The sequence below is a fragment of the Sinohyriopsis cumingii genome, chromosome 4 (genome assembly GCF_028554795.1).
Source record: "Sinohyriopsis cumingii isolate HCF-2022 chromosome 4, ASM2855479v2, whole genome shotgun sequence".
Taxonomy (NCBI): Eukaryota; Metazoa; Mollusca; class Bivalvia; order Unionida; family Unionidae; genus Sinohyriopsis; species Sinohyriopsis cumingii.
The window spans coordinates 107976518-107998235 of record NC_142964.1 but is presented as its reverse complement, the minus strand read 5'-3'; the positions used below and the strand labels follow the sequence as shown (position 1 = coordinate 107998235).

Here is a 21718-nt window from a genome sequence, read left to right as displayed (position 1 = left end):
AGGGATGGAATGAAATTAGACTTTAGTGACTTTGGAGTAACCAACTTTCTGAATTCAGAAATACTGAATAATCTGGACCATTAACGTTCACATCTACAGCCACATGAACTAGGATAGTAATTATATGAGCACTTGTTTCAAGATGTTCCAACACGAAATAAAATTTAACATGACGTTGAAATTGTAGATTCCACACATGTGAAACAACATCAGTTCAGCATGAACCCATTCGAACAGGAATTTTTGAAAAAAGGAATTCGGTATTTGCTGGAGAATGATTTCATAAAACCAAGTAAAAGTGACGAGTTTACCATGTATTCCTGTAACGAAACCATATAATACTTTCCGCATATGCTCAGACTCTAGAAAAGTGAATAGTGTGACCACAATAGATTCATTTCCATTGCCATGAATGGATTTCTTCATTGAAAAAAATTTGGAAATGCAAAATATGTCAGCAAGTTTTACCTTTGAAATGATACTGGCAAATTCCAGTGACAGAAAGAGCAAAGGAAATTACGGCATTTATAACTCCATTTGGAACGCAATGTTCGCCTTGTATTTTCAAACGTTTAGTGAACATGATTACGTCAGGTCTGGATAATTTTGATGCTTACATCAATGATGTCATCATCAACAATGACACCTGAAAAATCACCCAGAGACAATTCAGAAATTCTTGGACACGCTCACTGATACAAATTTGGCAATGAATTTATCAAAAAGTTAGTTTTGACGTGCTGGTGCTAAATTTCTAGGACAACTCCAGTGACATGGACAAGTTAAGCCAAGAGAAGCTAAGGTCAAGGCTATCTTAGAATTCACCGTGCCTATCAGCTGATGTTAATTTTAAGTATGGCTGGATATTATCGGAAATTATTCTCCACTGCTGAACCCCTGACCAGTTTGTTGAGTAAGAAAACTTACTCAACTTTCATTGGTCTGAAAAATGTCAGTAGGCTTTTGTGAAAGCTAAAGGCTATACATAAGAGTGTACCAGTTTTATCAGCTCCAAATTTCAATCATTTAAATTGTCTGTTCATGCAAGTGATGTTGGGTTGGTGGAGTTTTGATTAAAAAATGGCGTAGATCATCAAGTGTGTTAAGTTTCTAAGAAATTAAACAAGCACCAGAGAAATTATTCCACAATCGAGAAGGAATGTTTGGCTTTGCAACACTTTGAAGTGTATATTAGTTAAGTCCTCCAATTATTGTATTCAGCAATCACAAACCCCTTACTTTCACTTGCAAAATTTAAAACAAAAACCAGAGATTATTAAGGTAGAGTTTTATATTGTCAGAATACAATATTGACATCAGGCATATTAAGGGAAAGATAATTTAATTGCAGATGCACACTTACATGTCTATAAAAATATTTTATTGCTTCAAGCATATTAAGTGTTATTCATGAGACTTCATTTTGTGTAAAGTTTAGTCACAATTATATTTAATATTTAAAAGAAAAGCGTTATTATATAAATCTTTCTTTTCTTTATGAGGGGATGTGTTATGTATATTTAAACAGCATTTGCTTTTCTCCACGATAATAAGATATAATTGTATTTTGTACATGACCTTGTCCAAATGCAGTTCATGCACCTGATCCATAAGTTAATTTTGTAATATTTTCCCTAGAAGTGTGGGTTAAATATTAGGATCATTATCAATATAAGCAACATATTTATTAGGGCCTGGGTCATGGTTATTGTAATTCCCCCATACAAATATCTAGCCTTCCTCATGTTTACCACATTCTATAATGTTAGCAACAGAATCTTATAGAATGGAAGTTCCATTTCAGTAATAGTTATTTTTTTGGTGGAAAATGCTAATTGTTACCTAGGTCAAGTAGAGGGTTTTATAGTCTTGTTTACTGGAAAAACGATTCATTCCCACCATAACATCTTAAGCAGAAACCTGTCATATTCGATATAGTTGTGTTTCGCATTTGATTTGGGCTGGAATTTATTTATTCAAATTATTTGTTCACTGGAAATACAAATTGCTCATCAATATTATTCTTGGACAGAGGCATCAACTGGGAATTATAGTGAATTCAAACAAGGACATCTCTGATCATATTATTCTGATTCAGCAAAAGACTTATCACATCGCCACATCACAGGCATAAAAACACCTTCAGCACTAAATTTTATTTCAAACATCACTAGAATTTAATTAAGAGCTTTATTAATTAGGACTGGTGATAAAACTTTTTGGAATTTAATTGCATTACTTAAGTTCTTTTTAAATACTTACTTTGTATTCTAGGGAAAAAAATTATGTATTAAATTTGACAAAACTTGTTTGTTTTTGTTCTTTTTTATTGCTTAGTTTAAGACCACAGACATTTCGGTAGCACACTGTTGCACGCAGTCCACATCAATGGTGAAACTAATGCCAAAATTACTAACTCATGTGCGGCTTTTGGCAGACTACATGCAAGTGTGAGTGCAAAGGAATCAGTCCACTAACGAAACTTCAGGTTTACAAAACCATTGTGCAGCCAATCTAGCAATATGCTTGCAAAACCTGGATGGTAAACAGATACCATGCCACAAAGCTGAATCAGTTAGTGAAACTGATGAGGATGAGATGGCAGGACAAGGTACCAGACACTAAGGTTCTCATATGGGCAGACCTTCCAAGCATCCACACTCTACTCATGAAACTGGTCAAGATGGGAGGTCCAGCTCACCAGGATGTCAGGAGATGACTACCAAAGACGATCTTCTACGGCAAGCTAAAGAAGGGAAAGTAATTTCGGAGTCGTCAGAAGAAATACTTCAAAGACCCCCTCAAGTCATCCCTGAAACACTTCAAGATTGAACCTGCATCTTAGGAAGATCTTGTACTATGCCTGGCTGTTTAATCCACACTGGAGCTGCTGACTCTGAATGGAAGAGAACTGCACAGGCAGTGCAGAAGCACAAACAGAATAAATCTCAGAAATGAAACACATCCTCTATTGATTAAGCAAATCCTAGTGGCATCTCGTGTTAAGCAAGCTGCAGACAGTTCAGAGCATGAACTGGCCTTATCAGCCATTTATGTAAGCAAAACCATCAGTGATGTCATGGTCATCTTTAAACTCAAAATATGAACAACAATCAAATATTGAAATCCAATCACCATTTTTCTGATTGAACATTTGTGTCAAGAATTAGCAAAATCACTAATAATGTGTAACCAACTTCAAAGTCTTATTACAAAACAGTATTCCCTTGGATACATGGTTTTCTTGTAATAGATAAATCATAATAACAATGTACAAACCAACATGCAAGTGTTCAAAAGGTAATATTCAAACGCTTTTTCTTCCTCATCATCAATGTAGAAGGGACATATAATGTTACCCTTGTTTGTTTGTCCATCCAAGTCAATCAGACCGTTCAGTATAGTTTAATGCTAATATCAGTTTCTCATACCGTAATGTATATCTATATTTTTTTGTAACTCACAGTACATGATTTTATTTAATTTCCATTATTTTTATTCATGGCTGTAAACTGTATAGAATATAATTTTTTTTATAAATTGTTTGCATAATTTCAAACTGTTAAGAACTCAATTGCATAGGATCTGACAATTAGTATAAAATCATGATGAAATGACTTAAAACGGCGCCTATGGTGACTGATGGGATATGGAAGTTTTGAGAATAATTCTGTGGTTTCTCCATTGGTTGTGCAAGGTCACATGAATATGCCTAGTTTGTCAAAAATCAGTCGTGTCTGATGTCATGTTGGGTCTATTGCGAAGTAAGGTCGCAATATAAGGAGAAAATTCAGCATTTAGATTTATTCTGATTTCTGAGTCATTCACACTTATCGTGTTCCTGTTGCAAGTCTGCAGATGTATTTTATTTTGTGCTTATAAATTTTTGAGAGGAAAAACATTTGTTTGGACTGATCAATAGAAAGTGCTTATTATTTGGACAATAATATTATTCTGGTTCTGTTGTAAATTATTTGAAGGAATTCTGGGCAAAGCCATCTTGATGTCATGGTTCTTGGAGGACCAGTACATTTCTGGTATTGTAAATTATAAGGGACTTTTCATTCATTGAGGACTTTCATAGACCTTTATAAGGACTAATTTGGATTTACTTCATTATACTGTAAGTTCCTCTCACATTTTTCATTTATCACTTTAATAATTAAATTGTCTGTAGAGTTTTACAAACTTGTTGGTTTTGCTCCCTTTCTGTTACTTTTGTTAGTGACCACAGAGTCGTAACAATAGACTATTGGCAAAAGGGTCATGAAAAGAAGAGGCAGAGGAGCTATCATGTTCTATGAAGTCACTCCTAGTTTTTTTAAATATTAATTTCACATGTGTAGCAGCAAATGATTTAAAACTCATGCAAACAGAAGAGTGATACTGAGTTTTATTCAGTAGTTCTCATTATAAATCTAATAACAGATGAAGAGAATTGATGGTATCCAAAGATAAACTGATCATCATGGCTAACAGACAACTAAAGACAAATGAATTTTTTCAGGCAATTTAATAGTACAAGATCAAGATTGTAAAAAGTTTTGGACTCGATGAAATGCATTGTACCCTATGTACCTATACAAAAGCAAAACTAAGTCTGAGTTCAGCACAGACCCAGCAAAAGAAAAGCAACTGAACACAATATCTTTAGTGAGTTTTTTGGTGTATAAACTGCATAAAGGGTTATGTGTGGTGGATGAGCAAGTGGGGTTATTATTAGTCTGTCACCCACCTTTGCTATAATTTGCCAATAAGCTAATACATTTTTATACAGTGCTAAAGTGCTATCGAGAAATTAATAAAACTAAATGAGGCATTAAGTATTTCCTAAAACAAATGTTGCATGAAATTCCAAGACATACAAATTTAAACGCATAATGTATGAACATCAGACAACCGATCTTTGGCAAATGGGAGATAACTACAATCATTTCCTAGCGGCTATCCCAATGAGGTGAATATAAAGGCTTTGTGCTCTACTTTATTATTATTTTCTGCTTTACTAACCATTACAAAAGCATGCTTTTGTACCAAGGTCTTTCATATTTGGGTTGGGAAAGGTATTTAAGTAACCAATCCCACTAGAAGATGTGACGAGCAGCTTCTGCAATACACATAAACTTATCAATTTAATGTACATAACCCAAATGTATATTGTCTGGCAGTGTACTGAAGCATATTAAGGTTAACAGTAATTAACACATTAAGAGCACCTATAAAATAACAAAATATTTGACATGAAAACTTTTGGTTGATCTGAGGAGGACCAATCAATATTTTCACCATACAATGTGTGTAAATAACATTTGTTGGTGTTATCATGGACTTGTATTGTGTTCAAAAAACTATCTGAAACAAATCTATCATGCTTGTGTTCATGTGTTATCTCCAATATGTTTTCATTCATCTTAACAAATGAAACTCATTACAGCTATCTGCTCAAAAGTGCAGAAATTTATGGATGTTACTTTCATTAAACTTTATATTATAAACTACTGAAATTCACTAAAACAGTGTATATTATGATGCTTGTTAGAACTTGATTACGAAAGGGATACTATAGATGTAAAAGATTAAAAAACAGCAAGCAAACTTTTCCGGTTGTATCTAAATTTAAAATTGGACCCCAAAAAATTCTTTTGGAATTAAGTTTGCATCCTCCTTGACTAGGAAACAAAGAGGTTTATAGTTATATATAGTTAGATACGTGTAAATTAAAACTAGTCTTGGTCTTCCTACCTAAGTAATGTCATTTAAAGATGGCATTTCCCAAAATAAATCTAGTTGGATTCTGTTCTCAAGTATTTCTGGACAAAAGAAACAATGAGAGGTTCCTAAATCAGTTCTGAAGAAAAAAAAATTGCATTCTTCTACCACAATCCTGACATTATTCCATCTACTAGATAGAATATGTCATAGTCAGTTTCACACAGGTTTTTAGGTAATATTATAGAGGGAGGGTTGCCATGATTGTGGGCCACCAGATGTATTGGCAGATTTAAATTCCATTTAAACATCAGTCACAAGGGATTATTTAAAATAGACTATAAAATCACATGACTCTAGCATAATCCAAGCTGACTGGACAATTGGGTCAATTCTACTCCTATATCAATGTTCTGAAATTTGAATGTGAGGTATAATTACCCTAGAGAAAAGCACTGCATGGGAAACTATAATCTAATGTAATAAGTTTGATTAATAGAATGTAGTACTGTCCTGCATAGTTTTTCAAACATTTTTTATTGTTGTCTTGAACAAAAATTACATTATCTTAAAAGCATTCATGAATCTTTATTAAAGTCAAACTAGTGAACCAAAGGATTTTCCAACAAGAAGGAGACAAGTCTGTGACTACTGAGAAAGTATAGAATTCACACAAGATAAATGAGGATTTTCCATCTGGAGCTCCATGCTAAAACTGTGAGGTGAACCTTAATAATTATATAATCAACTGAAACACTACAATATGGAATGACATAACAATGGTACGTCTATGCTGAGCACAGACTAGGATTTACTATGGTACAAAAATCATTTATAGCAGGTGCTTCCGGACAAGAATACACTTTATGTCAATTCACATTTCTTTCCATTTAAATATGAAATACATATCGATAACAAAACTGCTATCATTTCAAGGTGTATGTATTGTACAGGTCCAAAATGAAATTCAACACACTTTATGATAAAATTAGCCTCAGTCTGTCCAGCCTATATCTGCATAGAGAATTGCAAATCGGTTTGAAGTTGTCCCCATGCAGATTGTTTATACTAAGTGGAAACATTCTGATTCCTATCTTTTGTTGACATCACTGAGATGATAACATTGTGCATGCTGTCAAAATTGATATGTTGATGTTATGTGACTCCAGATCTAGTTTCAGCTGCAACATGGGTTTTTGGCATATTCTATTTATGCTCGCTTATGAGCCCACATGCAAACTGCAGACCCAGATCTGCTATCACATAATGCACTGGCAGATCTGGGTCTATGCAGTTTGTTAGGAGTCTGCAGGTGCATTATGCAACAGCAATCAGGATCTTTGTCATGTTCACAGTTTGTCTCAGCTTATAAGCGAGTACATATGGTAGATGAAATTATCAGATTCTTGTCACTAAGCACATACTCCTATCTATTATTAAGGACTCGAGCATAGCTTTTTTTCCCCCAATTTGGTAACTTGTAAGGCAGTGCAAAAAGAAAAAGATACATAAAATCTAAAAGTAATGCAAAGCAACATTAAGGTAATATATGGCTTCAATTTGCAGTTCTAAAGCATTTCCACAGATTTTTTTTCCTTTATATATTTTTGATAGATAATGATGAACAATTATAAAGGTTTTCTGGCCCATGGTCAGATTATAAAATATACACAATATGGAAAACACTGAAATTAGACATTTAATATTTGAGATCACATGCAAATTAAGAAACTAAACTCTGGAACCAATGAAGCAATATGATTCCATAAGTTAGAGGTGTGTATGCTACATAAGCACTTCGGATAAATTTTTGCATACTGAACTGAATCTATTTCAACCAGCAAAAACCCAGTTTTTCATTTTGATGTTTGATTTTCAATCAGTTTAACAGATCAGTTTATAATGAGGCCTATATGTGATTTTCAATCAGATTAACAGAGCAGTGTTTATAATGAGGCCTAGATGTGTGATTTCAATCAAATTAACAGATCAGTTTATGAGGCCTAGATGTGTGATTTTCAATCAGAGTAACAGATCAGTGTTTATAATGAGCCCTAGATGTGTGATTTCAATCAAATTAACAGATCAGTTTATGAGGCCTAGATGTGTGATTTTCAATCAGATTAACAGATCAGTTTATGAGGCCTAGATGTGTGATTTCAATCAAATTAACAGATCAGTTTATGAGGCCTAGATGTGTGATTTTCAATCAGAGTAACAGATCAGTGTTTATAATGAGCCCTAGATGTGTGATTTCAATCAAATTAACAGATCAGTTTATGAGGCCTAGATGTGTGATTTTCAATCAGATTAACAGATCAGTTTATGAGGCCTAGATGTGTGATTTCAATCAAATTAACAGATCAGTTTATGAGGCCTAGATGTGTGATTTCAATCAAATTAACAGATCAGTTTATGAGGCCTAGATGTGTGATTTTCAATCAGAGTAACAGATCAGTGTTTATAATGAGGCCTAGATATGTACCCGAAACAGAGTCTGGTTAAACCTGACCCCCAAAAGCATTATCCATCAGATGATCTGGATGAATGCTGGCAATGACCATGTAAAATCAATAAACTGTGTACTGGATAGCATTAATAAAGTTATAGAGTCACAACAAGATAAATTAAAAAAAATATATATCAAAGAAAGTATGTAAATCTAAAAATCTTTGAGATGCTTGCCAAGAAAAAGAAATTGTTCATCATCATTTTTGGACTTGCTAGAACCAAAGCTTAAAAACAAAAAAGCTTAATATACACATTGAACTAAAACTGGTATTTCAAAATAAGGATTAAAAATAACGATATTTTAAAACTGCTTTGCTGCTTTAAAACTCAATTCACAATTGAAGAAATCTCAGAAACTTTATTCTGATATTTATAGTTTGTGATTAACTACGATCAAAGCTTGGTAAAATATATATATATATATATTTACTGAAATGGCCAAATAATAAGAGTATTTGATACTCTGTATGCTACTACTAGGATATATACATATACCTATTCATGTGCACATTTTTTCAAAATTGATCACCTATTTACATATTTACATATAAACAGGAACATTTTATTCTTGTATGGTTCTACATGCCCTATTCTTAAACCATTGTGTATCCCCTGGACAAAATTATTTGCAACTATTAGTTATCAAAACTTCTCATGTCGTATCAATGTCAAACTTGATCATGTGCACAAGAGATCAATCCAAAATACTAGCATGGATACAAAATTACTAAATACAAGCATACTTGAATAGTCAAGTATTTTTGATGATCCCAAAAGCTAGAAGATAAGAAACAATATGCAAATTCATGATTTTCCATGAAAAATGAAGACTAAAATTTCTGCTAGCACAAAACATAACATTATTCTTCTTTATGCTTTCTATACAGAGTTCTGTAATCTAAAATAGCACAAAGGATAGAATTCGACTCTATCACATAAAAAAAATATATACATACACTCAAAAGACAAAATGATACTGACTTAATGATGTTGTGCTTTAGTGATCAATGATCAATGATCAAAATATCAACAGCCTGTGCTAGAAAGGAGAAGGTGATGCCAGCCTGGCAAGCATAAGAAAAGAATAATCCATTATGGGATGGTCAAGGAAGTAATCTGTGTATGCAGGATTATACAAATCGGTTCTTATTTACAAGAAAAAGGCCACAAATCTGTTTGGTAAAACTACTATATATAGTGAACACATTGGGAAATTTCATATACAAATTAACTATATATGTACACATCACACATTAAACTTCTAACAAGATTGCATAGAAATGTTTCTCTTTAATTTTCTGTTCAGACTGAAGAGAATTATGTTTCAAAATTTGACAAGCAAATGGCGGTTCATGATCTCGCTATCATTAACTATGTAATAAGTGACACAGATAAATGTGTATTGCTGAAAACACACACACACACACCTATAAATATGTATGTGTGTGTGTCCAATGATATGAATTATTTTGGCATACTTGGTTAAACAGAATAAACATTCATCTGTAATTAATAATGCATTTAATCCAAACAGAGGAAATTGTACCACATTTTACTTGCTAATAAATAGAGTCCAACTGCAAACAACAAAGATTATTAACTGTTCTAGCATAATGCACCAGCAGATTACAGTCTAATGTTGTTTGTTCAACTAATTCCTCCTATCAAACTGCACAGACCCAGATCTGCCACCCATTATGCAACAACAGATCTGGGTCTGTGCAGTTTGCAGTTGGACTAGACTTATAACTAGATGTATATGGTAAATGTTGTTGAAATGAACCCCAATCCTTTGCCTTACAAGCCTCATCATGTAACTAAATAACGGTCTCCGACATACAACTTCATATACTTCTATGGTAACCCAACTGGCTACAAAAACACTAACACAAGGAAAAATTAATAAAAGAGTTTATAATAGCTGACTGGATATGAAACCTTAGAGAAAACCCATTTCATTTTATACCTTTAGGTCTTGTATAACAAGAAGAATTATAGATAGGAACATTTTGCAAAAGTAAAAATAATAAAAAAAAGAAATAAAAGCTCCGTTTATTAGATAATTAAAAATAACTCATAAAATTCATTGTAAATATTGGGTATCTATTTCTAGGAGTCTGTTCAAATAAAATTCCACAATAAAATAATTACAATTTTCAAAAATCATCAAAGAAAGAACTGTAAAAATGCTGGTGGAAATGTAAACTCAAATCTAAAAGAAATATCTAGAGGATACAAGTTTTCTGCACAAGTTTTTAAGACCACAATGAGACAGACCATTTTTAGTACAATTGTCATTTTCATAGAAGGCTTGAGCTAGAAAAATCCTAAAATAGACCAATACCAACAAACTTTTCCCCCCCATAAAACAGCACAAATGTCAGAATTTTTATGTAGATTTTATATACTATTCTGAGCAAATTAATTTTTTTTAACTGTCTTGGACAGCTCGACCAGAAATTTTTCCTCTCCACAATTCATTTTCCTCTTTCACTGCAAATTATTGATATCAAACTAGTAGATGTACACTGCCCAGAACATAAAATAAATAACTACAGGCTCCAGAATGTACTCACTGTTCGATAAAAGTACAAAAAATCCTTCCAACATTACAGGCAGGAAAGAAATAAAAACATCTCCAAGATATTAACTCGAATTAATTTACACAGACTTTGCATAAAAATGGTATGGCCAAACATAAAATAACATGAAAACTCTGCAAATTTACTATATGCCTCATGATGTGTACACAATTTTAAACTTTAAAAAGTTTCTGATGGTACACAAATTTTGTCATGGCTGAACTACTTTCTTATAATGGTACTCCTAAAGCAGGAATGGGAAAATGTACATCTGAAGTCTTCCTTCATGTACAGTTTCCTATGACTAACAGTTCATTTGTTTCCTTCTGGTTTAACTGTATTGTTTTGCAGAAAATACACAAATATTAGCATTCCATTCTGTTTGACGTCAGAATGATCAGAAAATAGCCGCCTAACAATGATAACAAAAATAAACAACCAATATTCAAAAGCAAAAAATAAAGTGATTGATGAACAATCAATAATACTTCAAATATTTAACAAAAGCCCTCTTGGTTTTAGCACCAAGCAATGGTGGATTTCCTTCAAATAAAAAGAATTGCATGAAAATATGAAATATAACCATTCTCTTTAACTAAAAGTGACTTTATCGTGACTATGGCAGCAAAATGAGCAAAGACAAGTTTGCATTTTCTTGAAAATTAAACTCTTACATTGTCTTAAGCATGATGTGAATGACTGCAAACAGTTTACTCAGTTATACCATGGTATGAGTCTAAGCAACCAGCAAAGAACTAAATCAGCCAGCATAACAAGTACCATAATACGTGTCCATGCTGCAAGAAGGTTAATACAATGTTCTCCATCCCAACTCACCCTCTCATTGAGTAATTATCTACAACAGGTGATTTTGTTCCATAAACATGACAACTAATAGTAAATGACAGTAACAATAATTTTGCTGAATGCTGTGTCTTGCTTGATCCACCGAGGTATATTACAAATATCCAACAGTTATTGGATCATGAAAAGTAGGTTATTCTGACCTACTTTTGCCCGTGATGAGCAGTACCCTCCATGATGAATATGGCCACCAGGAATAGTAGCATTCCTGTAAAAGTGATACATGTCTCAGTTATGAATCACACAAAAGACCAAAAATTAACAATAAAAAATAAAACAGCTGTGGTAAAATAGTGAGGTGGATTACTGTTTTGCTGCTCAAGGACTGTTATGGAAAAATTGTAAACTGTAAATATGGTAATTGATTCCAGTTTTAATAACACATTATTATATCTAGCTTGCCTTTAACATTGATTTAAAACAAAGACTTCTTTATCTGGGTTACAACTGCTTTCATAAACTATATACTGTTAGAAGTTGAATCTGTTCATCTGATTAAATGGTTTATGCAGCTTTTTTTTTAATGGAAATTGTTTGGATCAGATTAGAGTGATTAGACTATTACCTCATGGAAAATCTGGCTAAATGTCATTTGTATGCTGTATCAACACTATTGCACATGTTCTGGAACTTCTCAGATAAACACTATCCTTTTGATCAAGTACTAGTTCCTGATCAAGTGATATCAGGCATGAAACCTGCACCCTGGAACCAAATCCTCTCATTTCTGTCAACTTTCTGTTCAACTACAAGTCTTTTATGTAGAAATTAAACAGATTTAGGTTGTGAAATTGATACTTGTTCACTTTTGGAGTGGTCAAGAAAGATAAGCATGGATCCAACAATGTGCTCCATGTTATTGTTTTTTCACTCATAGTGCCTTATCTCTAAGAGTTGCATCACATTAACTATGTGAACTACAACTCTTTGATGCTGTTTCAAGATTCAGAGCAATACTCCTATTTTGAGAGAAGAATATTTTTTCATTTGCTAACTAGCAAGTGGTTTTCTGCAGTAATAGCATTTATTTTGGCTCTGAAAAACTGGTTTCTTTTTTAATACTGTTCCTGCACTTTTTCTGGAACTGCCAAAATACTTACAGGGGTCCAGTGTTATTTTCAAATCCTGGCATGCCTATCATATAGGTCATGTCTCATCAGTGCAAATAGTGCTATAAATCCACAATAGTAACAAAGCTGGAATGGGTTAGTGTGAGAGGAAACGTTTTTTTGCAACACAAATATGACTAACCTTTCCTCCGAGTTAGCTGGAGTACCTGTAAGTCAAAAGGTCAAGATGATGACAAGACTGAGTTATTCACTTTCATTGATTGTTTCTACAATAATTAAAAAAAGAGACTTCACACCCTGGGCCAATGCTCTACTCCAAGGCTATTACTATCTCCTCTTACTGTCATTCTGCAAGCATTCTTACTCTCTTCCCTGAGCTGACGTGACTAGAATATATTCAGATTTCTTATTTTTTTGCATGGCATATGGACCGCTTTCCTCATTCTTTTACACTATACAAGCTATATTCATAAGCTATCTTCTCTTTTCCAATGCTGCAGTAACTAAAAAGTATTTCCAATCATCCTTCAACTTTTAATGGTGTGACTGAGCTTTCTTCCTAGCACGTTTACTGGTTACTTCATCCAGCAAGTAGGACAGATCTATACGCTTGGACGGGCTGGTAGAAGGGGTTAAACTTTCCACGATCTGGTTCACACGTTCTCGCTTCTGCTTCCTCTGAAATCGACAACAAAAAATGAGTAATTTACACAGAAACCTGAATTTATCAGAACACTATGCAAAACTAACCTCTTGATGTACTTCAAATTGTACATAAGATAAGTTACTATCTTTGATCTTCAAAGTAAACGAGGAAGGATGAATAGGCTAAAAAGATTTCCTTTGATTATGGTAATGCACTTGTAAGTCAGGAAATTTTGAGGAAAATTCACATGAGCTATTAGTTCGCTATAATACATTAGGAAAGGCCTGAACAGAGAGTTGTTGTTGTTCTAGGGTTTAACGCCATTTTTCAGCACAAGATAGGCTATACATGGCGGCCAGAATAACAGGTGGAGGAAGAACCACGTAAAACCCAGGGAAGAACCACCGACCCACGAGAAGCAACTGACAGGCTTTCCCACTTACCCACGCTATCCGAGCCTTGGGCTCGAACCCACGCAGACAGAGGTGAGATGGCAGTGATCCGGAACAGTGAGCGCTTTAGACCACTCGGGGCCCCTGAACAGAGAGAGATGTATTGGGAACAAAGAAGATTGGACATTCTGGGGCCATAACTCCACTAAATGAGGCAATGGAAAGCTGGAAATAATAAATCCTTCAAGGTCTCAACAATATCAAGCTGAAAATTAAATTCTCTTAAAATGCAACATTTCCTACTAAAACTATTGTGTGAAAACTACTGAGCTAACCAATAAAAAGCCAAATGGAGTGACATACTTTCAACAGGGCTCTGCAGACGTCTTCGTTTATGCAGCTTTTAGAGAAAGAGAGAGATTTTAATGCAAGAACTTAATGGCTGAAACCAGAACCACACCACCATCAATTATGTTACTAGAAATTGATATCTATGTCTTGCCCATAATGGATGTGGAGATAAAATATCTTACTTTCTCCTCCTGCACTCGAACTAAAGGTAAATCTTCATCAGTATCACTACTACTGTTATTTTCTTTCTCCCCATACTCCAACTGTTTCTCCCGGCAGTGTTTCTTGTATGCCTCTGGCACTTCGTGTGGCTAAAATAGAAAAACAGAGACTTTAAAGATTCCTATCTCAAGAATAGCAAAATAACCCACAAAATTACTTCTTTCCAGGTGATTTTAAACAGAAACTAGAAAAGTGTTCACATAACATGGATGCAACCACCTCGAAAAACCCACCTCTAATATGTCAGAAACTGACCTAAACGAAAAACTTAACCAAGATGTGACAAAGAGACAGGGATATACTATATGCCCTAAAAATGTCACAGAGGGGAATGAAAACAAGAAATTAAAAAAAAAAACATTTTGTATCATTTATAAAAAATACATATTACTGTCTTCAAGTTTTGGTAAAATTTATTTTCCTCTCCTTGTTTCTGCAAAAACTTCCAACACAGATGTAATGCTTATTTAGGTTTCACATTACTTCTGGGTTATTGCATCAACTTTTGACTCACATGATTCATACGTTGTTACAACATTCAAACACTGTCAAGTAACTTTTATTAATGACAACATTGCTTTTAAGAAGCAAATGTAAATACCCAGAAGGGGTTTTAATAGTACTGTGGGTAGGAACATAGTTAGGGAGATGGATAGAAAGATTGTTATAGAGATAACGGTATATGTATAATTCTGTTGGTTTTGTGTGATTGAACACTTGTTTTCAAACTTGAGCCAATACTCAAATTCATGCATACAGAGTCAGATGTGTGAGTATTCTTTAAAAACGTGTACCTTAGACCACTCAGCTACTGACAGATATTACACACATTAATTAATCAATGGGTTGATGATATTTACAGAATTTCAGTCTGGTTAATGAATCTTGACTGAACTATAATGTCTAACATATCTCACTGGAATTGTTACTGGAAACAATGCATACAACAATGCACCAGTAGATCAGGGTCTCTGTTTTTTGTTCTTCCAATTAATCCAAAGATCCAGTTCTAATAGTGCATTATACAGTAAGTTGGTATTAACAACAATGTAAACTTACAGAATAGGTTCTTTTGGGGTTCAGCCTCTTCTCAAATTTGTCAAAACAATATGACTTGGTGTTAATAGGATACCTGAAACAAATATTAAATCCATTGTCACATGTCCAAAATATTACACAAGCATGACCAATTCAAAGTAAGAATTAAAAAATAAATTCAGATTTGAAAATTTCTAGATAATAACCAATTCTAAAAGTTGTCTTCAAATCACTTTTTAATTATTTAAAACCTTTCAGTTTTAATGGTGCTCATGATGCATACATATATACTAACATGTACATACCTGCACACAACTTACATGACATGAATGTCTATGTACAATTCCACAAATTCTTACATAAGCATTTAAACATATAACAACAATAATTTTATATAACTGCCTGTAACTTTAGCTTGTCAGAAACAGCAAATGCACCATACTCACCTCTGTCTGGGTGATATTTTGTAGAATAGATGGAGAGTCTTGTCAAGCCTGTGTTCACATATATAAATGTCCTGTTCTTTGCAACCCTTGGGGCGCCCCTTACAGTAGGTCAGAAGATCCATTACACAGCAGTATCCCATGATGGCCTCCAAAGGAACAAGTTCATAAAGGGGTGTTCGGAATACCTGGAGAACAAAATATGCAACAAAATTTAGTCATGTTATGCTGCAGAAAGCAAATTCAGGACTAGAGCTCTGGAGTCATAGCTTCTGTAAATGTTGTCATGGAATGCTGGAAATTAAACTCGCTCAAGGTCTCATCAATTCTTAAACTCATGCCAAATCTGGCTGAAATCTAACCAATTTTGGTAAAGTTAACTTGTGGAAACCAAAGTCAGGCAGGTGAGCAATCAGCATGACACAGCTCTTCTAAATGAGACTAAAACCATAAAAGATATATGTAAATATGCGAGACAGTGTTCATACAAATTATATAAATACGTCCCAGTGGCCTAGTGGTTAAAGCGTCCGCCTTGGATGCGGGAGGTCATGGGTTTGATTCCCGGCCCGAGTCATACCAAAGACTTGAAAAAATGGTACCAACAGCTGCCTCGCTTGGCGCTCAGCATCAAGAGGTTAGTGTTAGGACTGGTTGGCCTGGTGTCAGGATAATGTGACTGGGTAGGACATCATGCTACATGTCTGCGGCATGATGCCCCAGTGCTCGACTTCACTATAAACAGTCACACTGCAGACATCATAGTGATATGACTGAAAAATTGTTAAAACTATGTTAAAAATCCAAATCACACACATACACACACACCCCCCAGCCATGTGAAAACATTAAGATAACTATCAAGGGCCATAACTCTATCAAAAATGGAGTTGACAAAAGAAGACACATTAAAGACAAACTAGGATTTTTTACTACTATTACTAAAATTATCTTGCATATTGTTGCTACAAATACTGAATTAGAATAAGTTGAATGGTTCCTGAACCATGCTGGTCATGTGGATTTTCTGTGGTGGATATTTAATAGTGATGAAAAATTGGCAATGAAATAATTCCATCAAAAGTTGGATCCTAAAGAACAAAACCTTTCAAAGGCATGTCTGCATGTAAAAGGCAATTCAACAACCAAATGACATCAAATTATTGTGTTGCTAACAAGCAACAACATCCCATGTGATGATATTAAGTTAAATGTCAAGGACAAAAAATATTCAAAATGGAGATCACAAGATAAAATCCATAAAAGGTACATCTAGGACTATAAGCAAAAGTACATACCAAATTGTAATAGAACAGGTTGAATGGTTACTGGGCTATGCTGTTTACAAAGACATGATATACTGGAATGTAATATTGATGGAAAAAATCAAAAAGTTTGTTGAAACTGGGCCTAAAGTATGAAACCAAATGGCATGGAAATATGTGTAAGGCTTGCAGAGATATGCAGGTTACAAGCAACATCCCATGTGAAAATATTGAGTTTATTGTCAAGGCCATAACTCTATTCAAAATGGAGCCAATGCGACAAAAGGTACATCTAAGTCTGATGGTCACAATGGATGTGCTGTGGTAGATATGTAATACTGATGGAAAGTTATATTAACTCCATCAAAAATTTAACTAAAAAAAATAACCTTTTTAAGGTACATAACATAAACAGAAAATTCACCTACCATATGGTATCCAAAGGTTCTAGAGTTAAGTTGATTACATGTGTAAATGGACAAAGAGATGGACAGAGGGAAAATGTGATTACAATAAGGCTCTTGTATCTCAATGCAGGGCTCAAAATATTTCATCAACTGAGGTATATTCATGTTTTATAACACCAATTACTAGCAGAAAATCACATGGTTGCCACAACAGTGCCTGAAAACTTGATTAAACACAAAATATAACCATGATGTGATTGATGGAAGGACAGACAAGGATAATGATATATACCATACCATTATTGTGGTGATACATACATACTGCTATAAACACAAGCCAATCAGTTCCATCATAACCTTGATATTACTGTTTTCCTTAAATTTTCACACAAAAGTTCATTTCCTCCTTCAATGGAAAGCAAGTCTCAGCTAGTACATACTTAGTTTTTAGGTCTTATAACAGGTAATACAATAACTTTTTCTTACCTCATTTGGAAAGAATTTGCGTGTTGGTTCATGGAATGTTTCATGGGGTCTGACATACAGGTGCCCAAATGCAAATTTTTCTCCACTGCAATAGATAATGTTTAATGGATGAAATATGAATGCATCTGACGAAATATGAAGGTTGTACACACAAAAAAACCCAAGGGGTTTCATGGAAAAAAGCATCTGTCTTGTGAATTTGTGATCGGCATTATGATAATGTAAATTTTAGCTCATGCAGGCGAGGAAATCTTGGTATATCTAGGGATAAAGATCAAGAATATATTAATATACAAGCAAAATTTGTTGAATACAGCTACTGATGTAGAAGAGATATAACTTTTAAAAGCTTTAACAGGAAATCTTAACATTTCTGGTGCTGTTATCACAAAAGTGATATCTTGGTTTTGCCATACACAGGAAAAATGTAAGAAATCTATGATTTTAAAAAAAAAGTAGAAACAGCAAATTTTCAAGTAAATTATGTTTCTTCAAGAATACTTACTGGATTACATGAACATTAGGATATAAGCCTGCTACCTCCTGCATCCAGCCCTACTACAAAAACCAAAATTCTCCTATTTTGTCTCATATGTGTGTGTGTGTGTGTATGTGTACACACACAAGGGACAATAACTTTTGCCCACTACCTACCCTTGTCACCATTTCTTGCAGTTTTCAAGATAAGCAATATACCAACAAGGATGCTTACATGGTGGGGTGGTTCAGAGGTTTTTAAGTAATGTCAAGTAAATATTCTTGGAGAAATATAATTTACTTACAAATTTGCTTTCTCCTTCAAAGTATGTTCCACGATCACATTAACATTATAATAGGTAATCGGAGCCAATGTTGAGCATCAGACCTATACCTCAGGTATCCCTTTAGGGAATAATGACTGGATTCCCCAAGCAAATGATAACCCATTCACAGAATCTGACAAACAACACAGCCGAGGGTCACATGATCTATGATACCTATATCCAGTTATGAAGATGATTATTGAAACCTTCTTACTGATAAATTTTCCCTTGTGAATCCAGTGAATTGGCTATGCTGAATTTTTAATTGGGTCTGGCAGTCATTTGGGCTGTGACACTAGACCCAACGTATTCAAAGTTTGTCTCTGTGAGGCTAAATCTCCAAGATATAAACAAGAGAAGGTTGACAATGCCAATCACCAGCTTCTATTATGTCTCAGAATGAAATATTATTTTCAAATTCAAGGCTCACTCAGATCGCTCTAATTTCATGAGCTGAAATCTTCTTGAGGCAACTCTAACGTTTTGAGACATCAGAGCATAACCCACTCCAGCCATGAAGATAGGGCATGAGGGATGATATCCTGCTTCCCGGTTTTCAAAGTGAGAAAGAACTGCTTGCGTGTGCCATGACTTGCCTCTGAGCACTTCAAATAGTGCTTGAGGGTATAAAAAGGGTCTTGCACAGCTTCTGCTCTCGAGGTGTCTACTGACAAGAAGGAATATATGACAACTCTCCAATTACCGATTTAAGGTAACCTATTTTTGCCTATAAAGCTTGGTCACATCAAGAGAACCATCAAACTATCAAACATTAAATTTAGATAGTTTGGGTCAATGGAATGGGCATATAACTTGCTCATCCTGCATGCAAAAGCTAATGCCAGCAGGACGCATGTTTTTCAGGATAACAGCTTGAGCAATGTGTGGGATAAAGGTTCAAATTTATCTGAATAGAGCCATATATATAAAAAACAGGACAGATGCCTTTTTGGAAACATGGAAGCAAAAGTAAAAACTGGTGACTGGCAACACCTGGTGGTGTAGGCCAGGGGAGGTAATGGCCTGGAGTTATTGCCCTTTTTTCATGAGAAAGAGGAATTTTCATCTTTTAAGTAGGCTGGATTCAGGATGTGATTTGGAATTTTAACGTAGCTTTAACAATTTTCCAGTCATATCGCTACAATGTCTGCAATGTGGCAGTTTATAGTGATGTCTACACTGGGGCATCATGCTGCAGACATGTAGCATGATGTCCCACCCACTCACATTATCCTGACACCAGGCTGACCAGTCCTAACACTAACCTCTTAATGCTGAGCGCCAAGCGAAGCAGCTGTTAGTACCATTTTTGTAAGTCTTTGGTATGACTCGGGCCGGGGATCAAACCCATGACCTCCCGCATCCGAGTTGGACGCTCTAACCACTAGGCCACTGGATTCAGGAGGTAGCAGGTATATATCATAATGTTAACACATTAACCCCTTGAGCTTTTTGTCATTTTCGCCTGAAAATCGAGTAGGAAACCCATTTTGAAAGCTATTTCTGAATAGACTCGAAAACACCAAATCACCGGTCATCTTTCAATAATATACTGCCTAGTTGTGTTAGAAACATCATTTTTCATTGGCTATTTGACTCGCACATGAGCAGAAGGGTAAAAGTTGAATTTTTTTATTATTTTTTTTTGCTAAACGGAGCCATTACTTTTGCATGGAGACCACTCTTTATTCCAAATGCCATCTTATCCTACTTTTTGCAAAAGGCTCATCTGTATGTTTGCAGTTCATACCGGTTTACCTTGGATCTGAGACCAAAAAGTCTAAAGTCCGGACACAAAATCGGATTCCGACCATGGGCGAATTTTGGGTTTAAAAAAGTCGGGTCCAAAAAATGTTTTTTTTAAATCTGTATTTTGTAGTGCAACCAGATATTCTAGATTATTTGGTATCATTGTAGAGCTAGATCTGTCTACCTTTCTATAATACCACCCACTTTAGTGTATCATGCATGATCATGACACTACAGAGCTCAGCAGTAGGCTACTACCTTCGGCCCGTTAAGTCGTCGCTATGGGTTAATGTGTTAATGTCATCAGGGAACATACTTTAAGGAAAATAGGGAAACACTTCTTAAGTGATATTACTGTATTGTCATGAGTGAAACGTTTATTATGTATAATCCCTCCCCCCATTTTCTTTACCTTGTACATATTTAAGGCACAAAATGCTGATCTGTATCAATTCTGTCCCAATATGGTTAACAATGCTGGGCAATAATATCACTGCATCGATTTAAAAGTTCTGAATTTACAATTTAGGACAGTAATTTTTCCTAGAATGTTTCCTCCCAAAACTAATGCTTGATTTTACTGAATGACTTTTCACATGAAAAATGAAACATATTCTTTCAAACATGTTCCTTCATGGATTGAGAGTGTCACAAAGGGGGTGCCCCTCACAGAACATTTGGATACAACAGCCTTCAAAGCATAACATTTTTGAAGTAAAGATCTGAATTGTTATTATTATCATTTTGCTATTTCTGCATTTAAATGTGAATTCTGTGGCCTGACAAGGTTGCAGCTTCACTCAAATTTGGAAAATTATGTAATTTTGATCAACATTCACCTATCTCCAATTTTTCCATGGTTTTCAAAGAATGTTATTATTGGGATGAGAGTTAAAACTGCCAATTAAAAAAGTTTTAGTATCGTCTTTAATCAAGGGTTTTGCCCTAAAATGACTGCAACAGTGTATGAAAGGAACAGATGACAACGAATATGGAATATGAACAGATCAGCAAGTAAACAATAATTTGCACTATTCATGAGGAAAGCTATTTTTTTTAAAAGCAAGTACGTGAAATCTAAATCTTGTTTTGTCAATCTTGCATTTATTTTTGGTAATATTTTTGTATATTGCTGGCATATTTTATCAATATTTATTATCAGTTCATCCTGATCAGGAGG

At 34.5% G+C, this 21718-nt stretch overlaps 1 protein-coding gene across 3 annotated transcripts in view; it reads right to left on the bottom strand.

The window, feature by feature from the left end:
* Positions 1-4496: 4496 nt before the first annotated feature.
* Positions 4497-21718, bottom strand: part of LOC149801847 (uncharacterized) — a 173410-nt gene continuing 156188 nt past the window's right edge. For all 3 annotated transcript variants that reach the window (XM_089956221.1, XM_089956220.1, XM_089956223.1), the window contains exons 21-25: positions 17987-18071; positions 15832-16016; positions 15407-15479; positions 14308-14436; positions 4497-13414 (exon numbers count right to left, since the gene is read on the bottom strand). In XM_089956221.1, the coding sequence (XP_089812347.1) occupies positions 13271-13414; positions 14308-14436; positions 15407-15479; positions 15832-16016; positions 17987-18071 (616 nt within the window). In that variant the 3' untranslated portion in view covers positions 4497-13270. The remainder of the gene's footprint in view (positions 13415-14307; positions 14437-15406; positions 15480-15831; positions 16017-17986; positions 18072-21718) is intronic.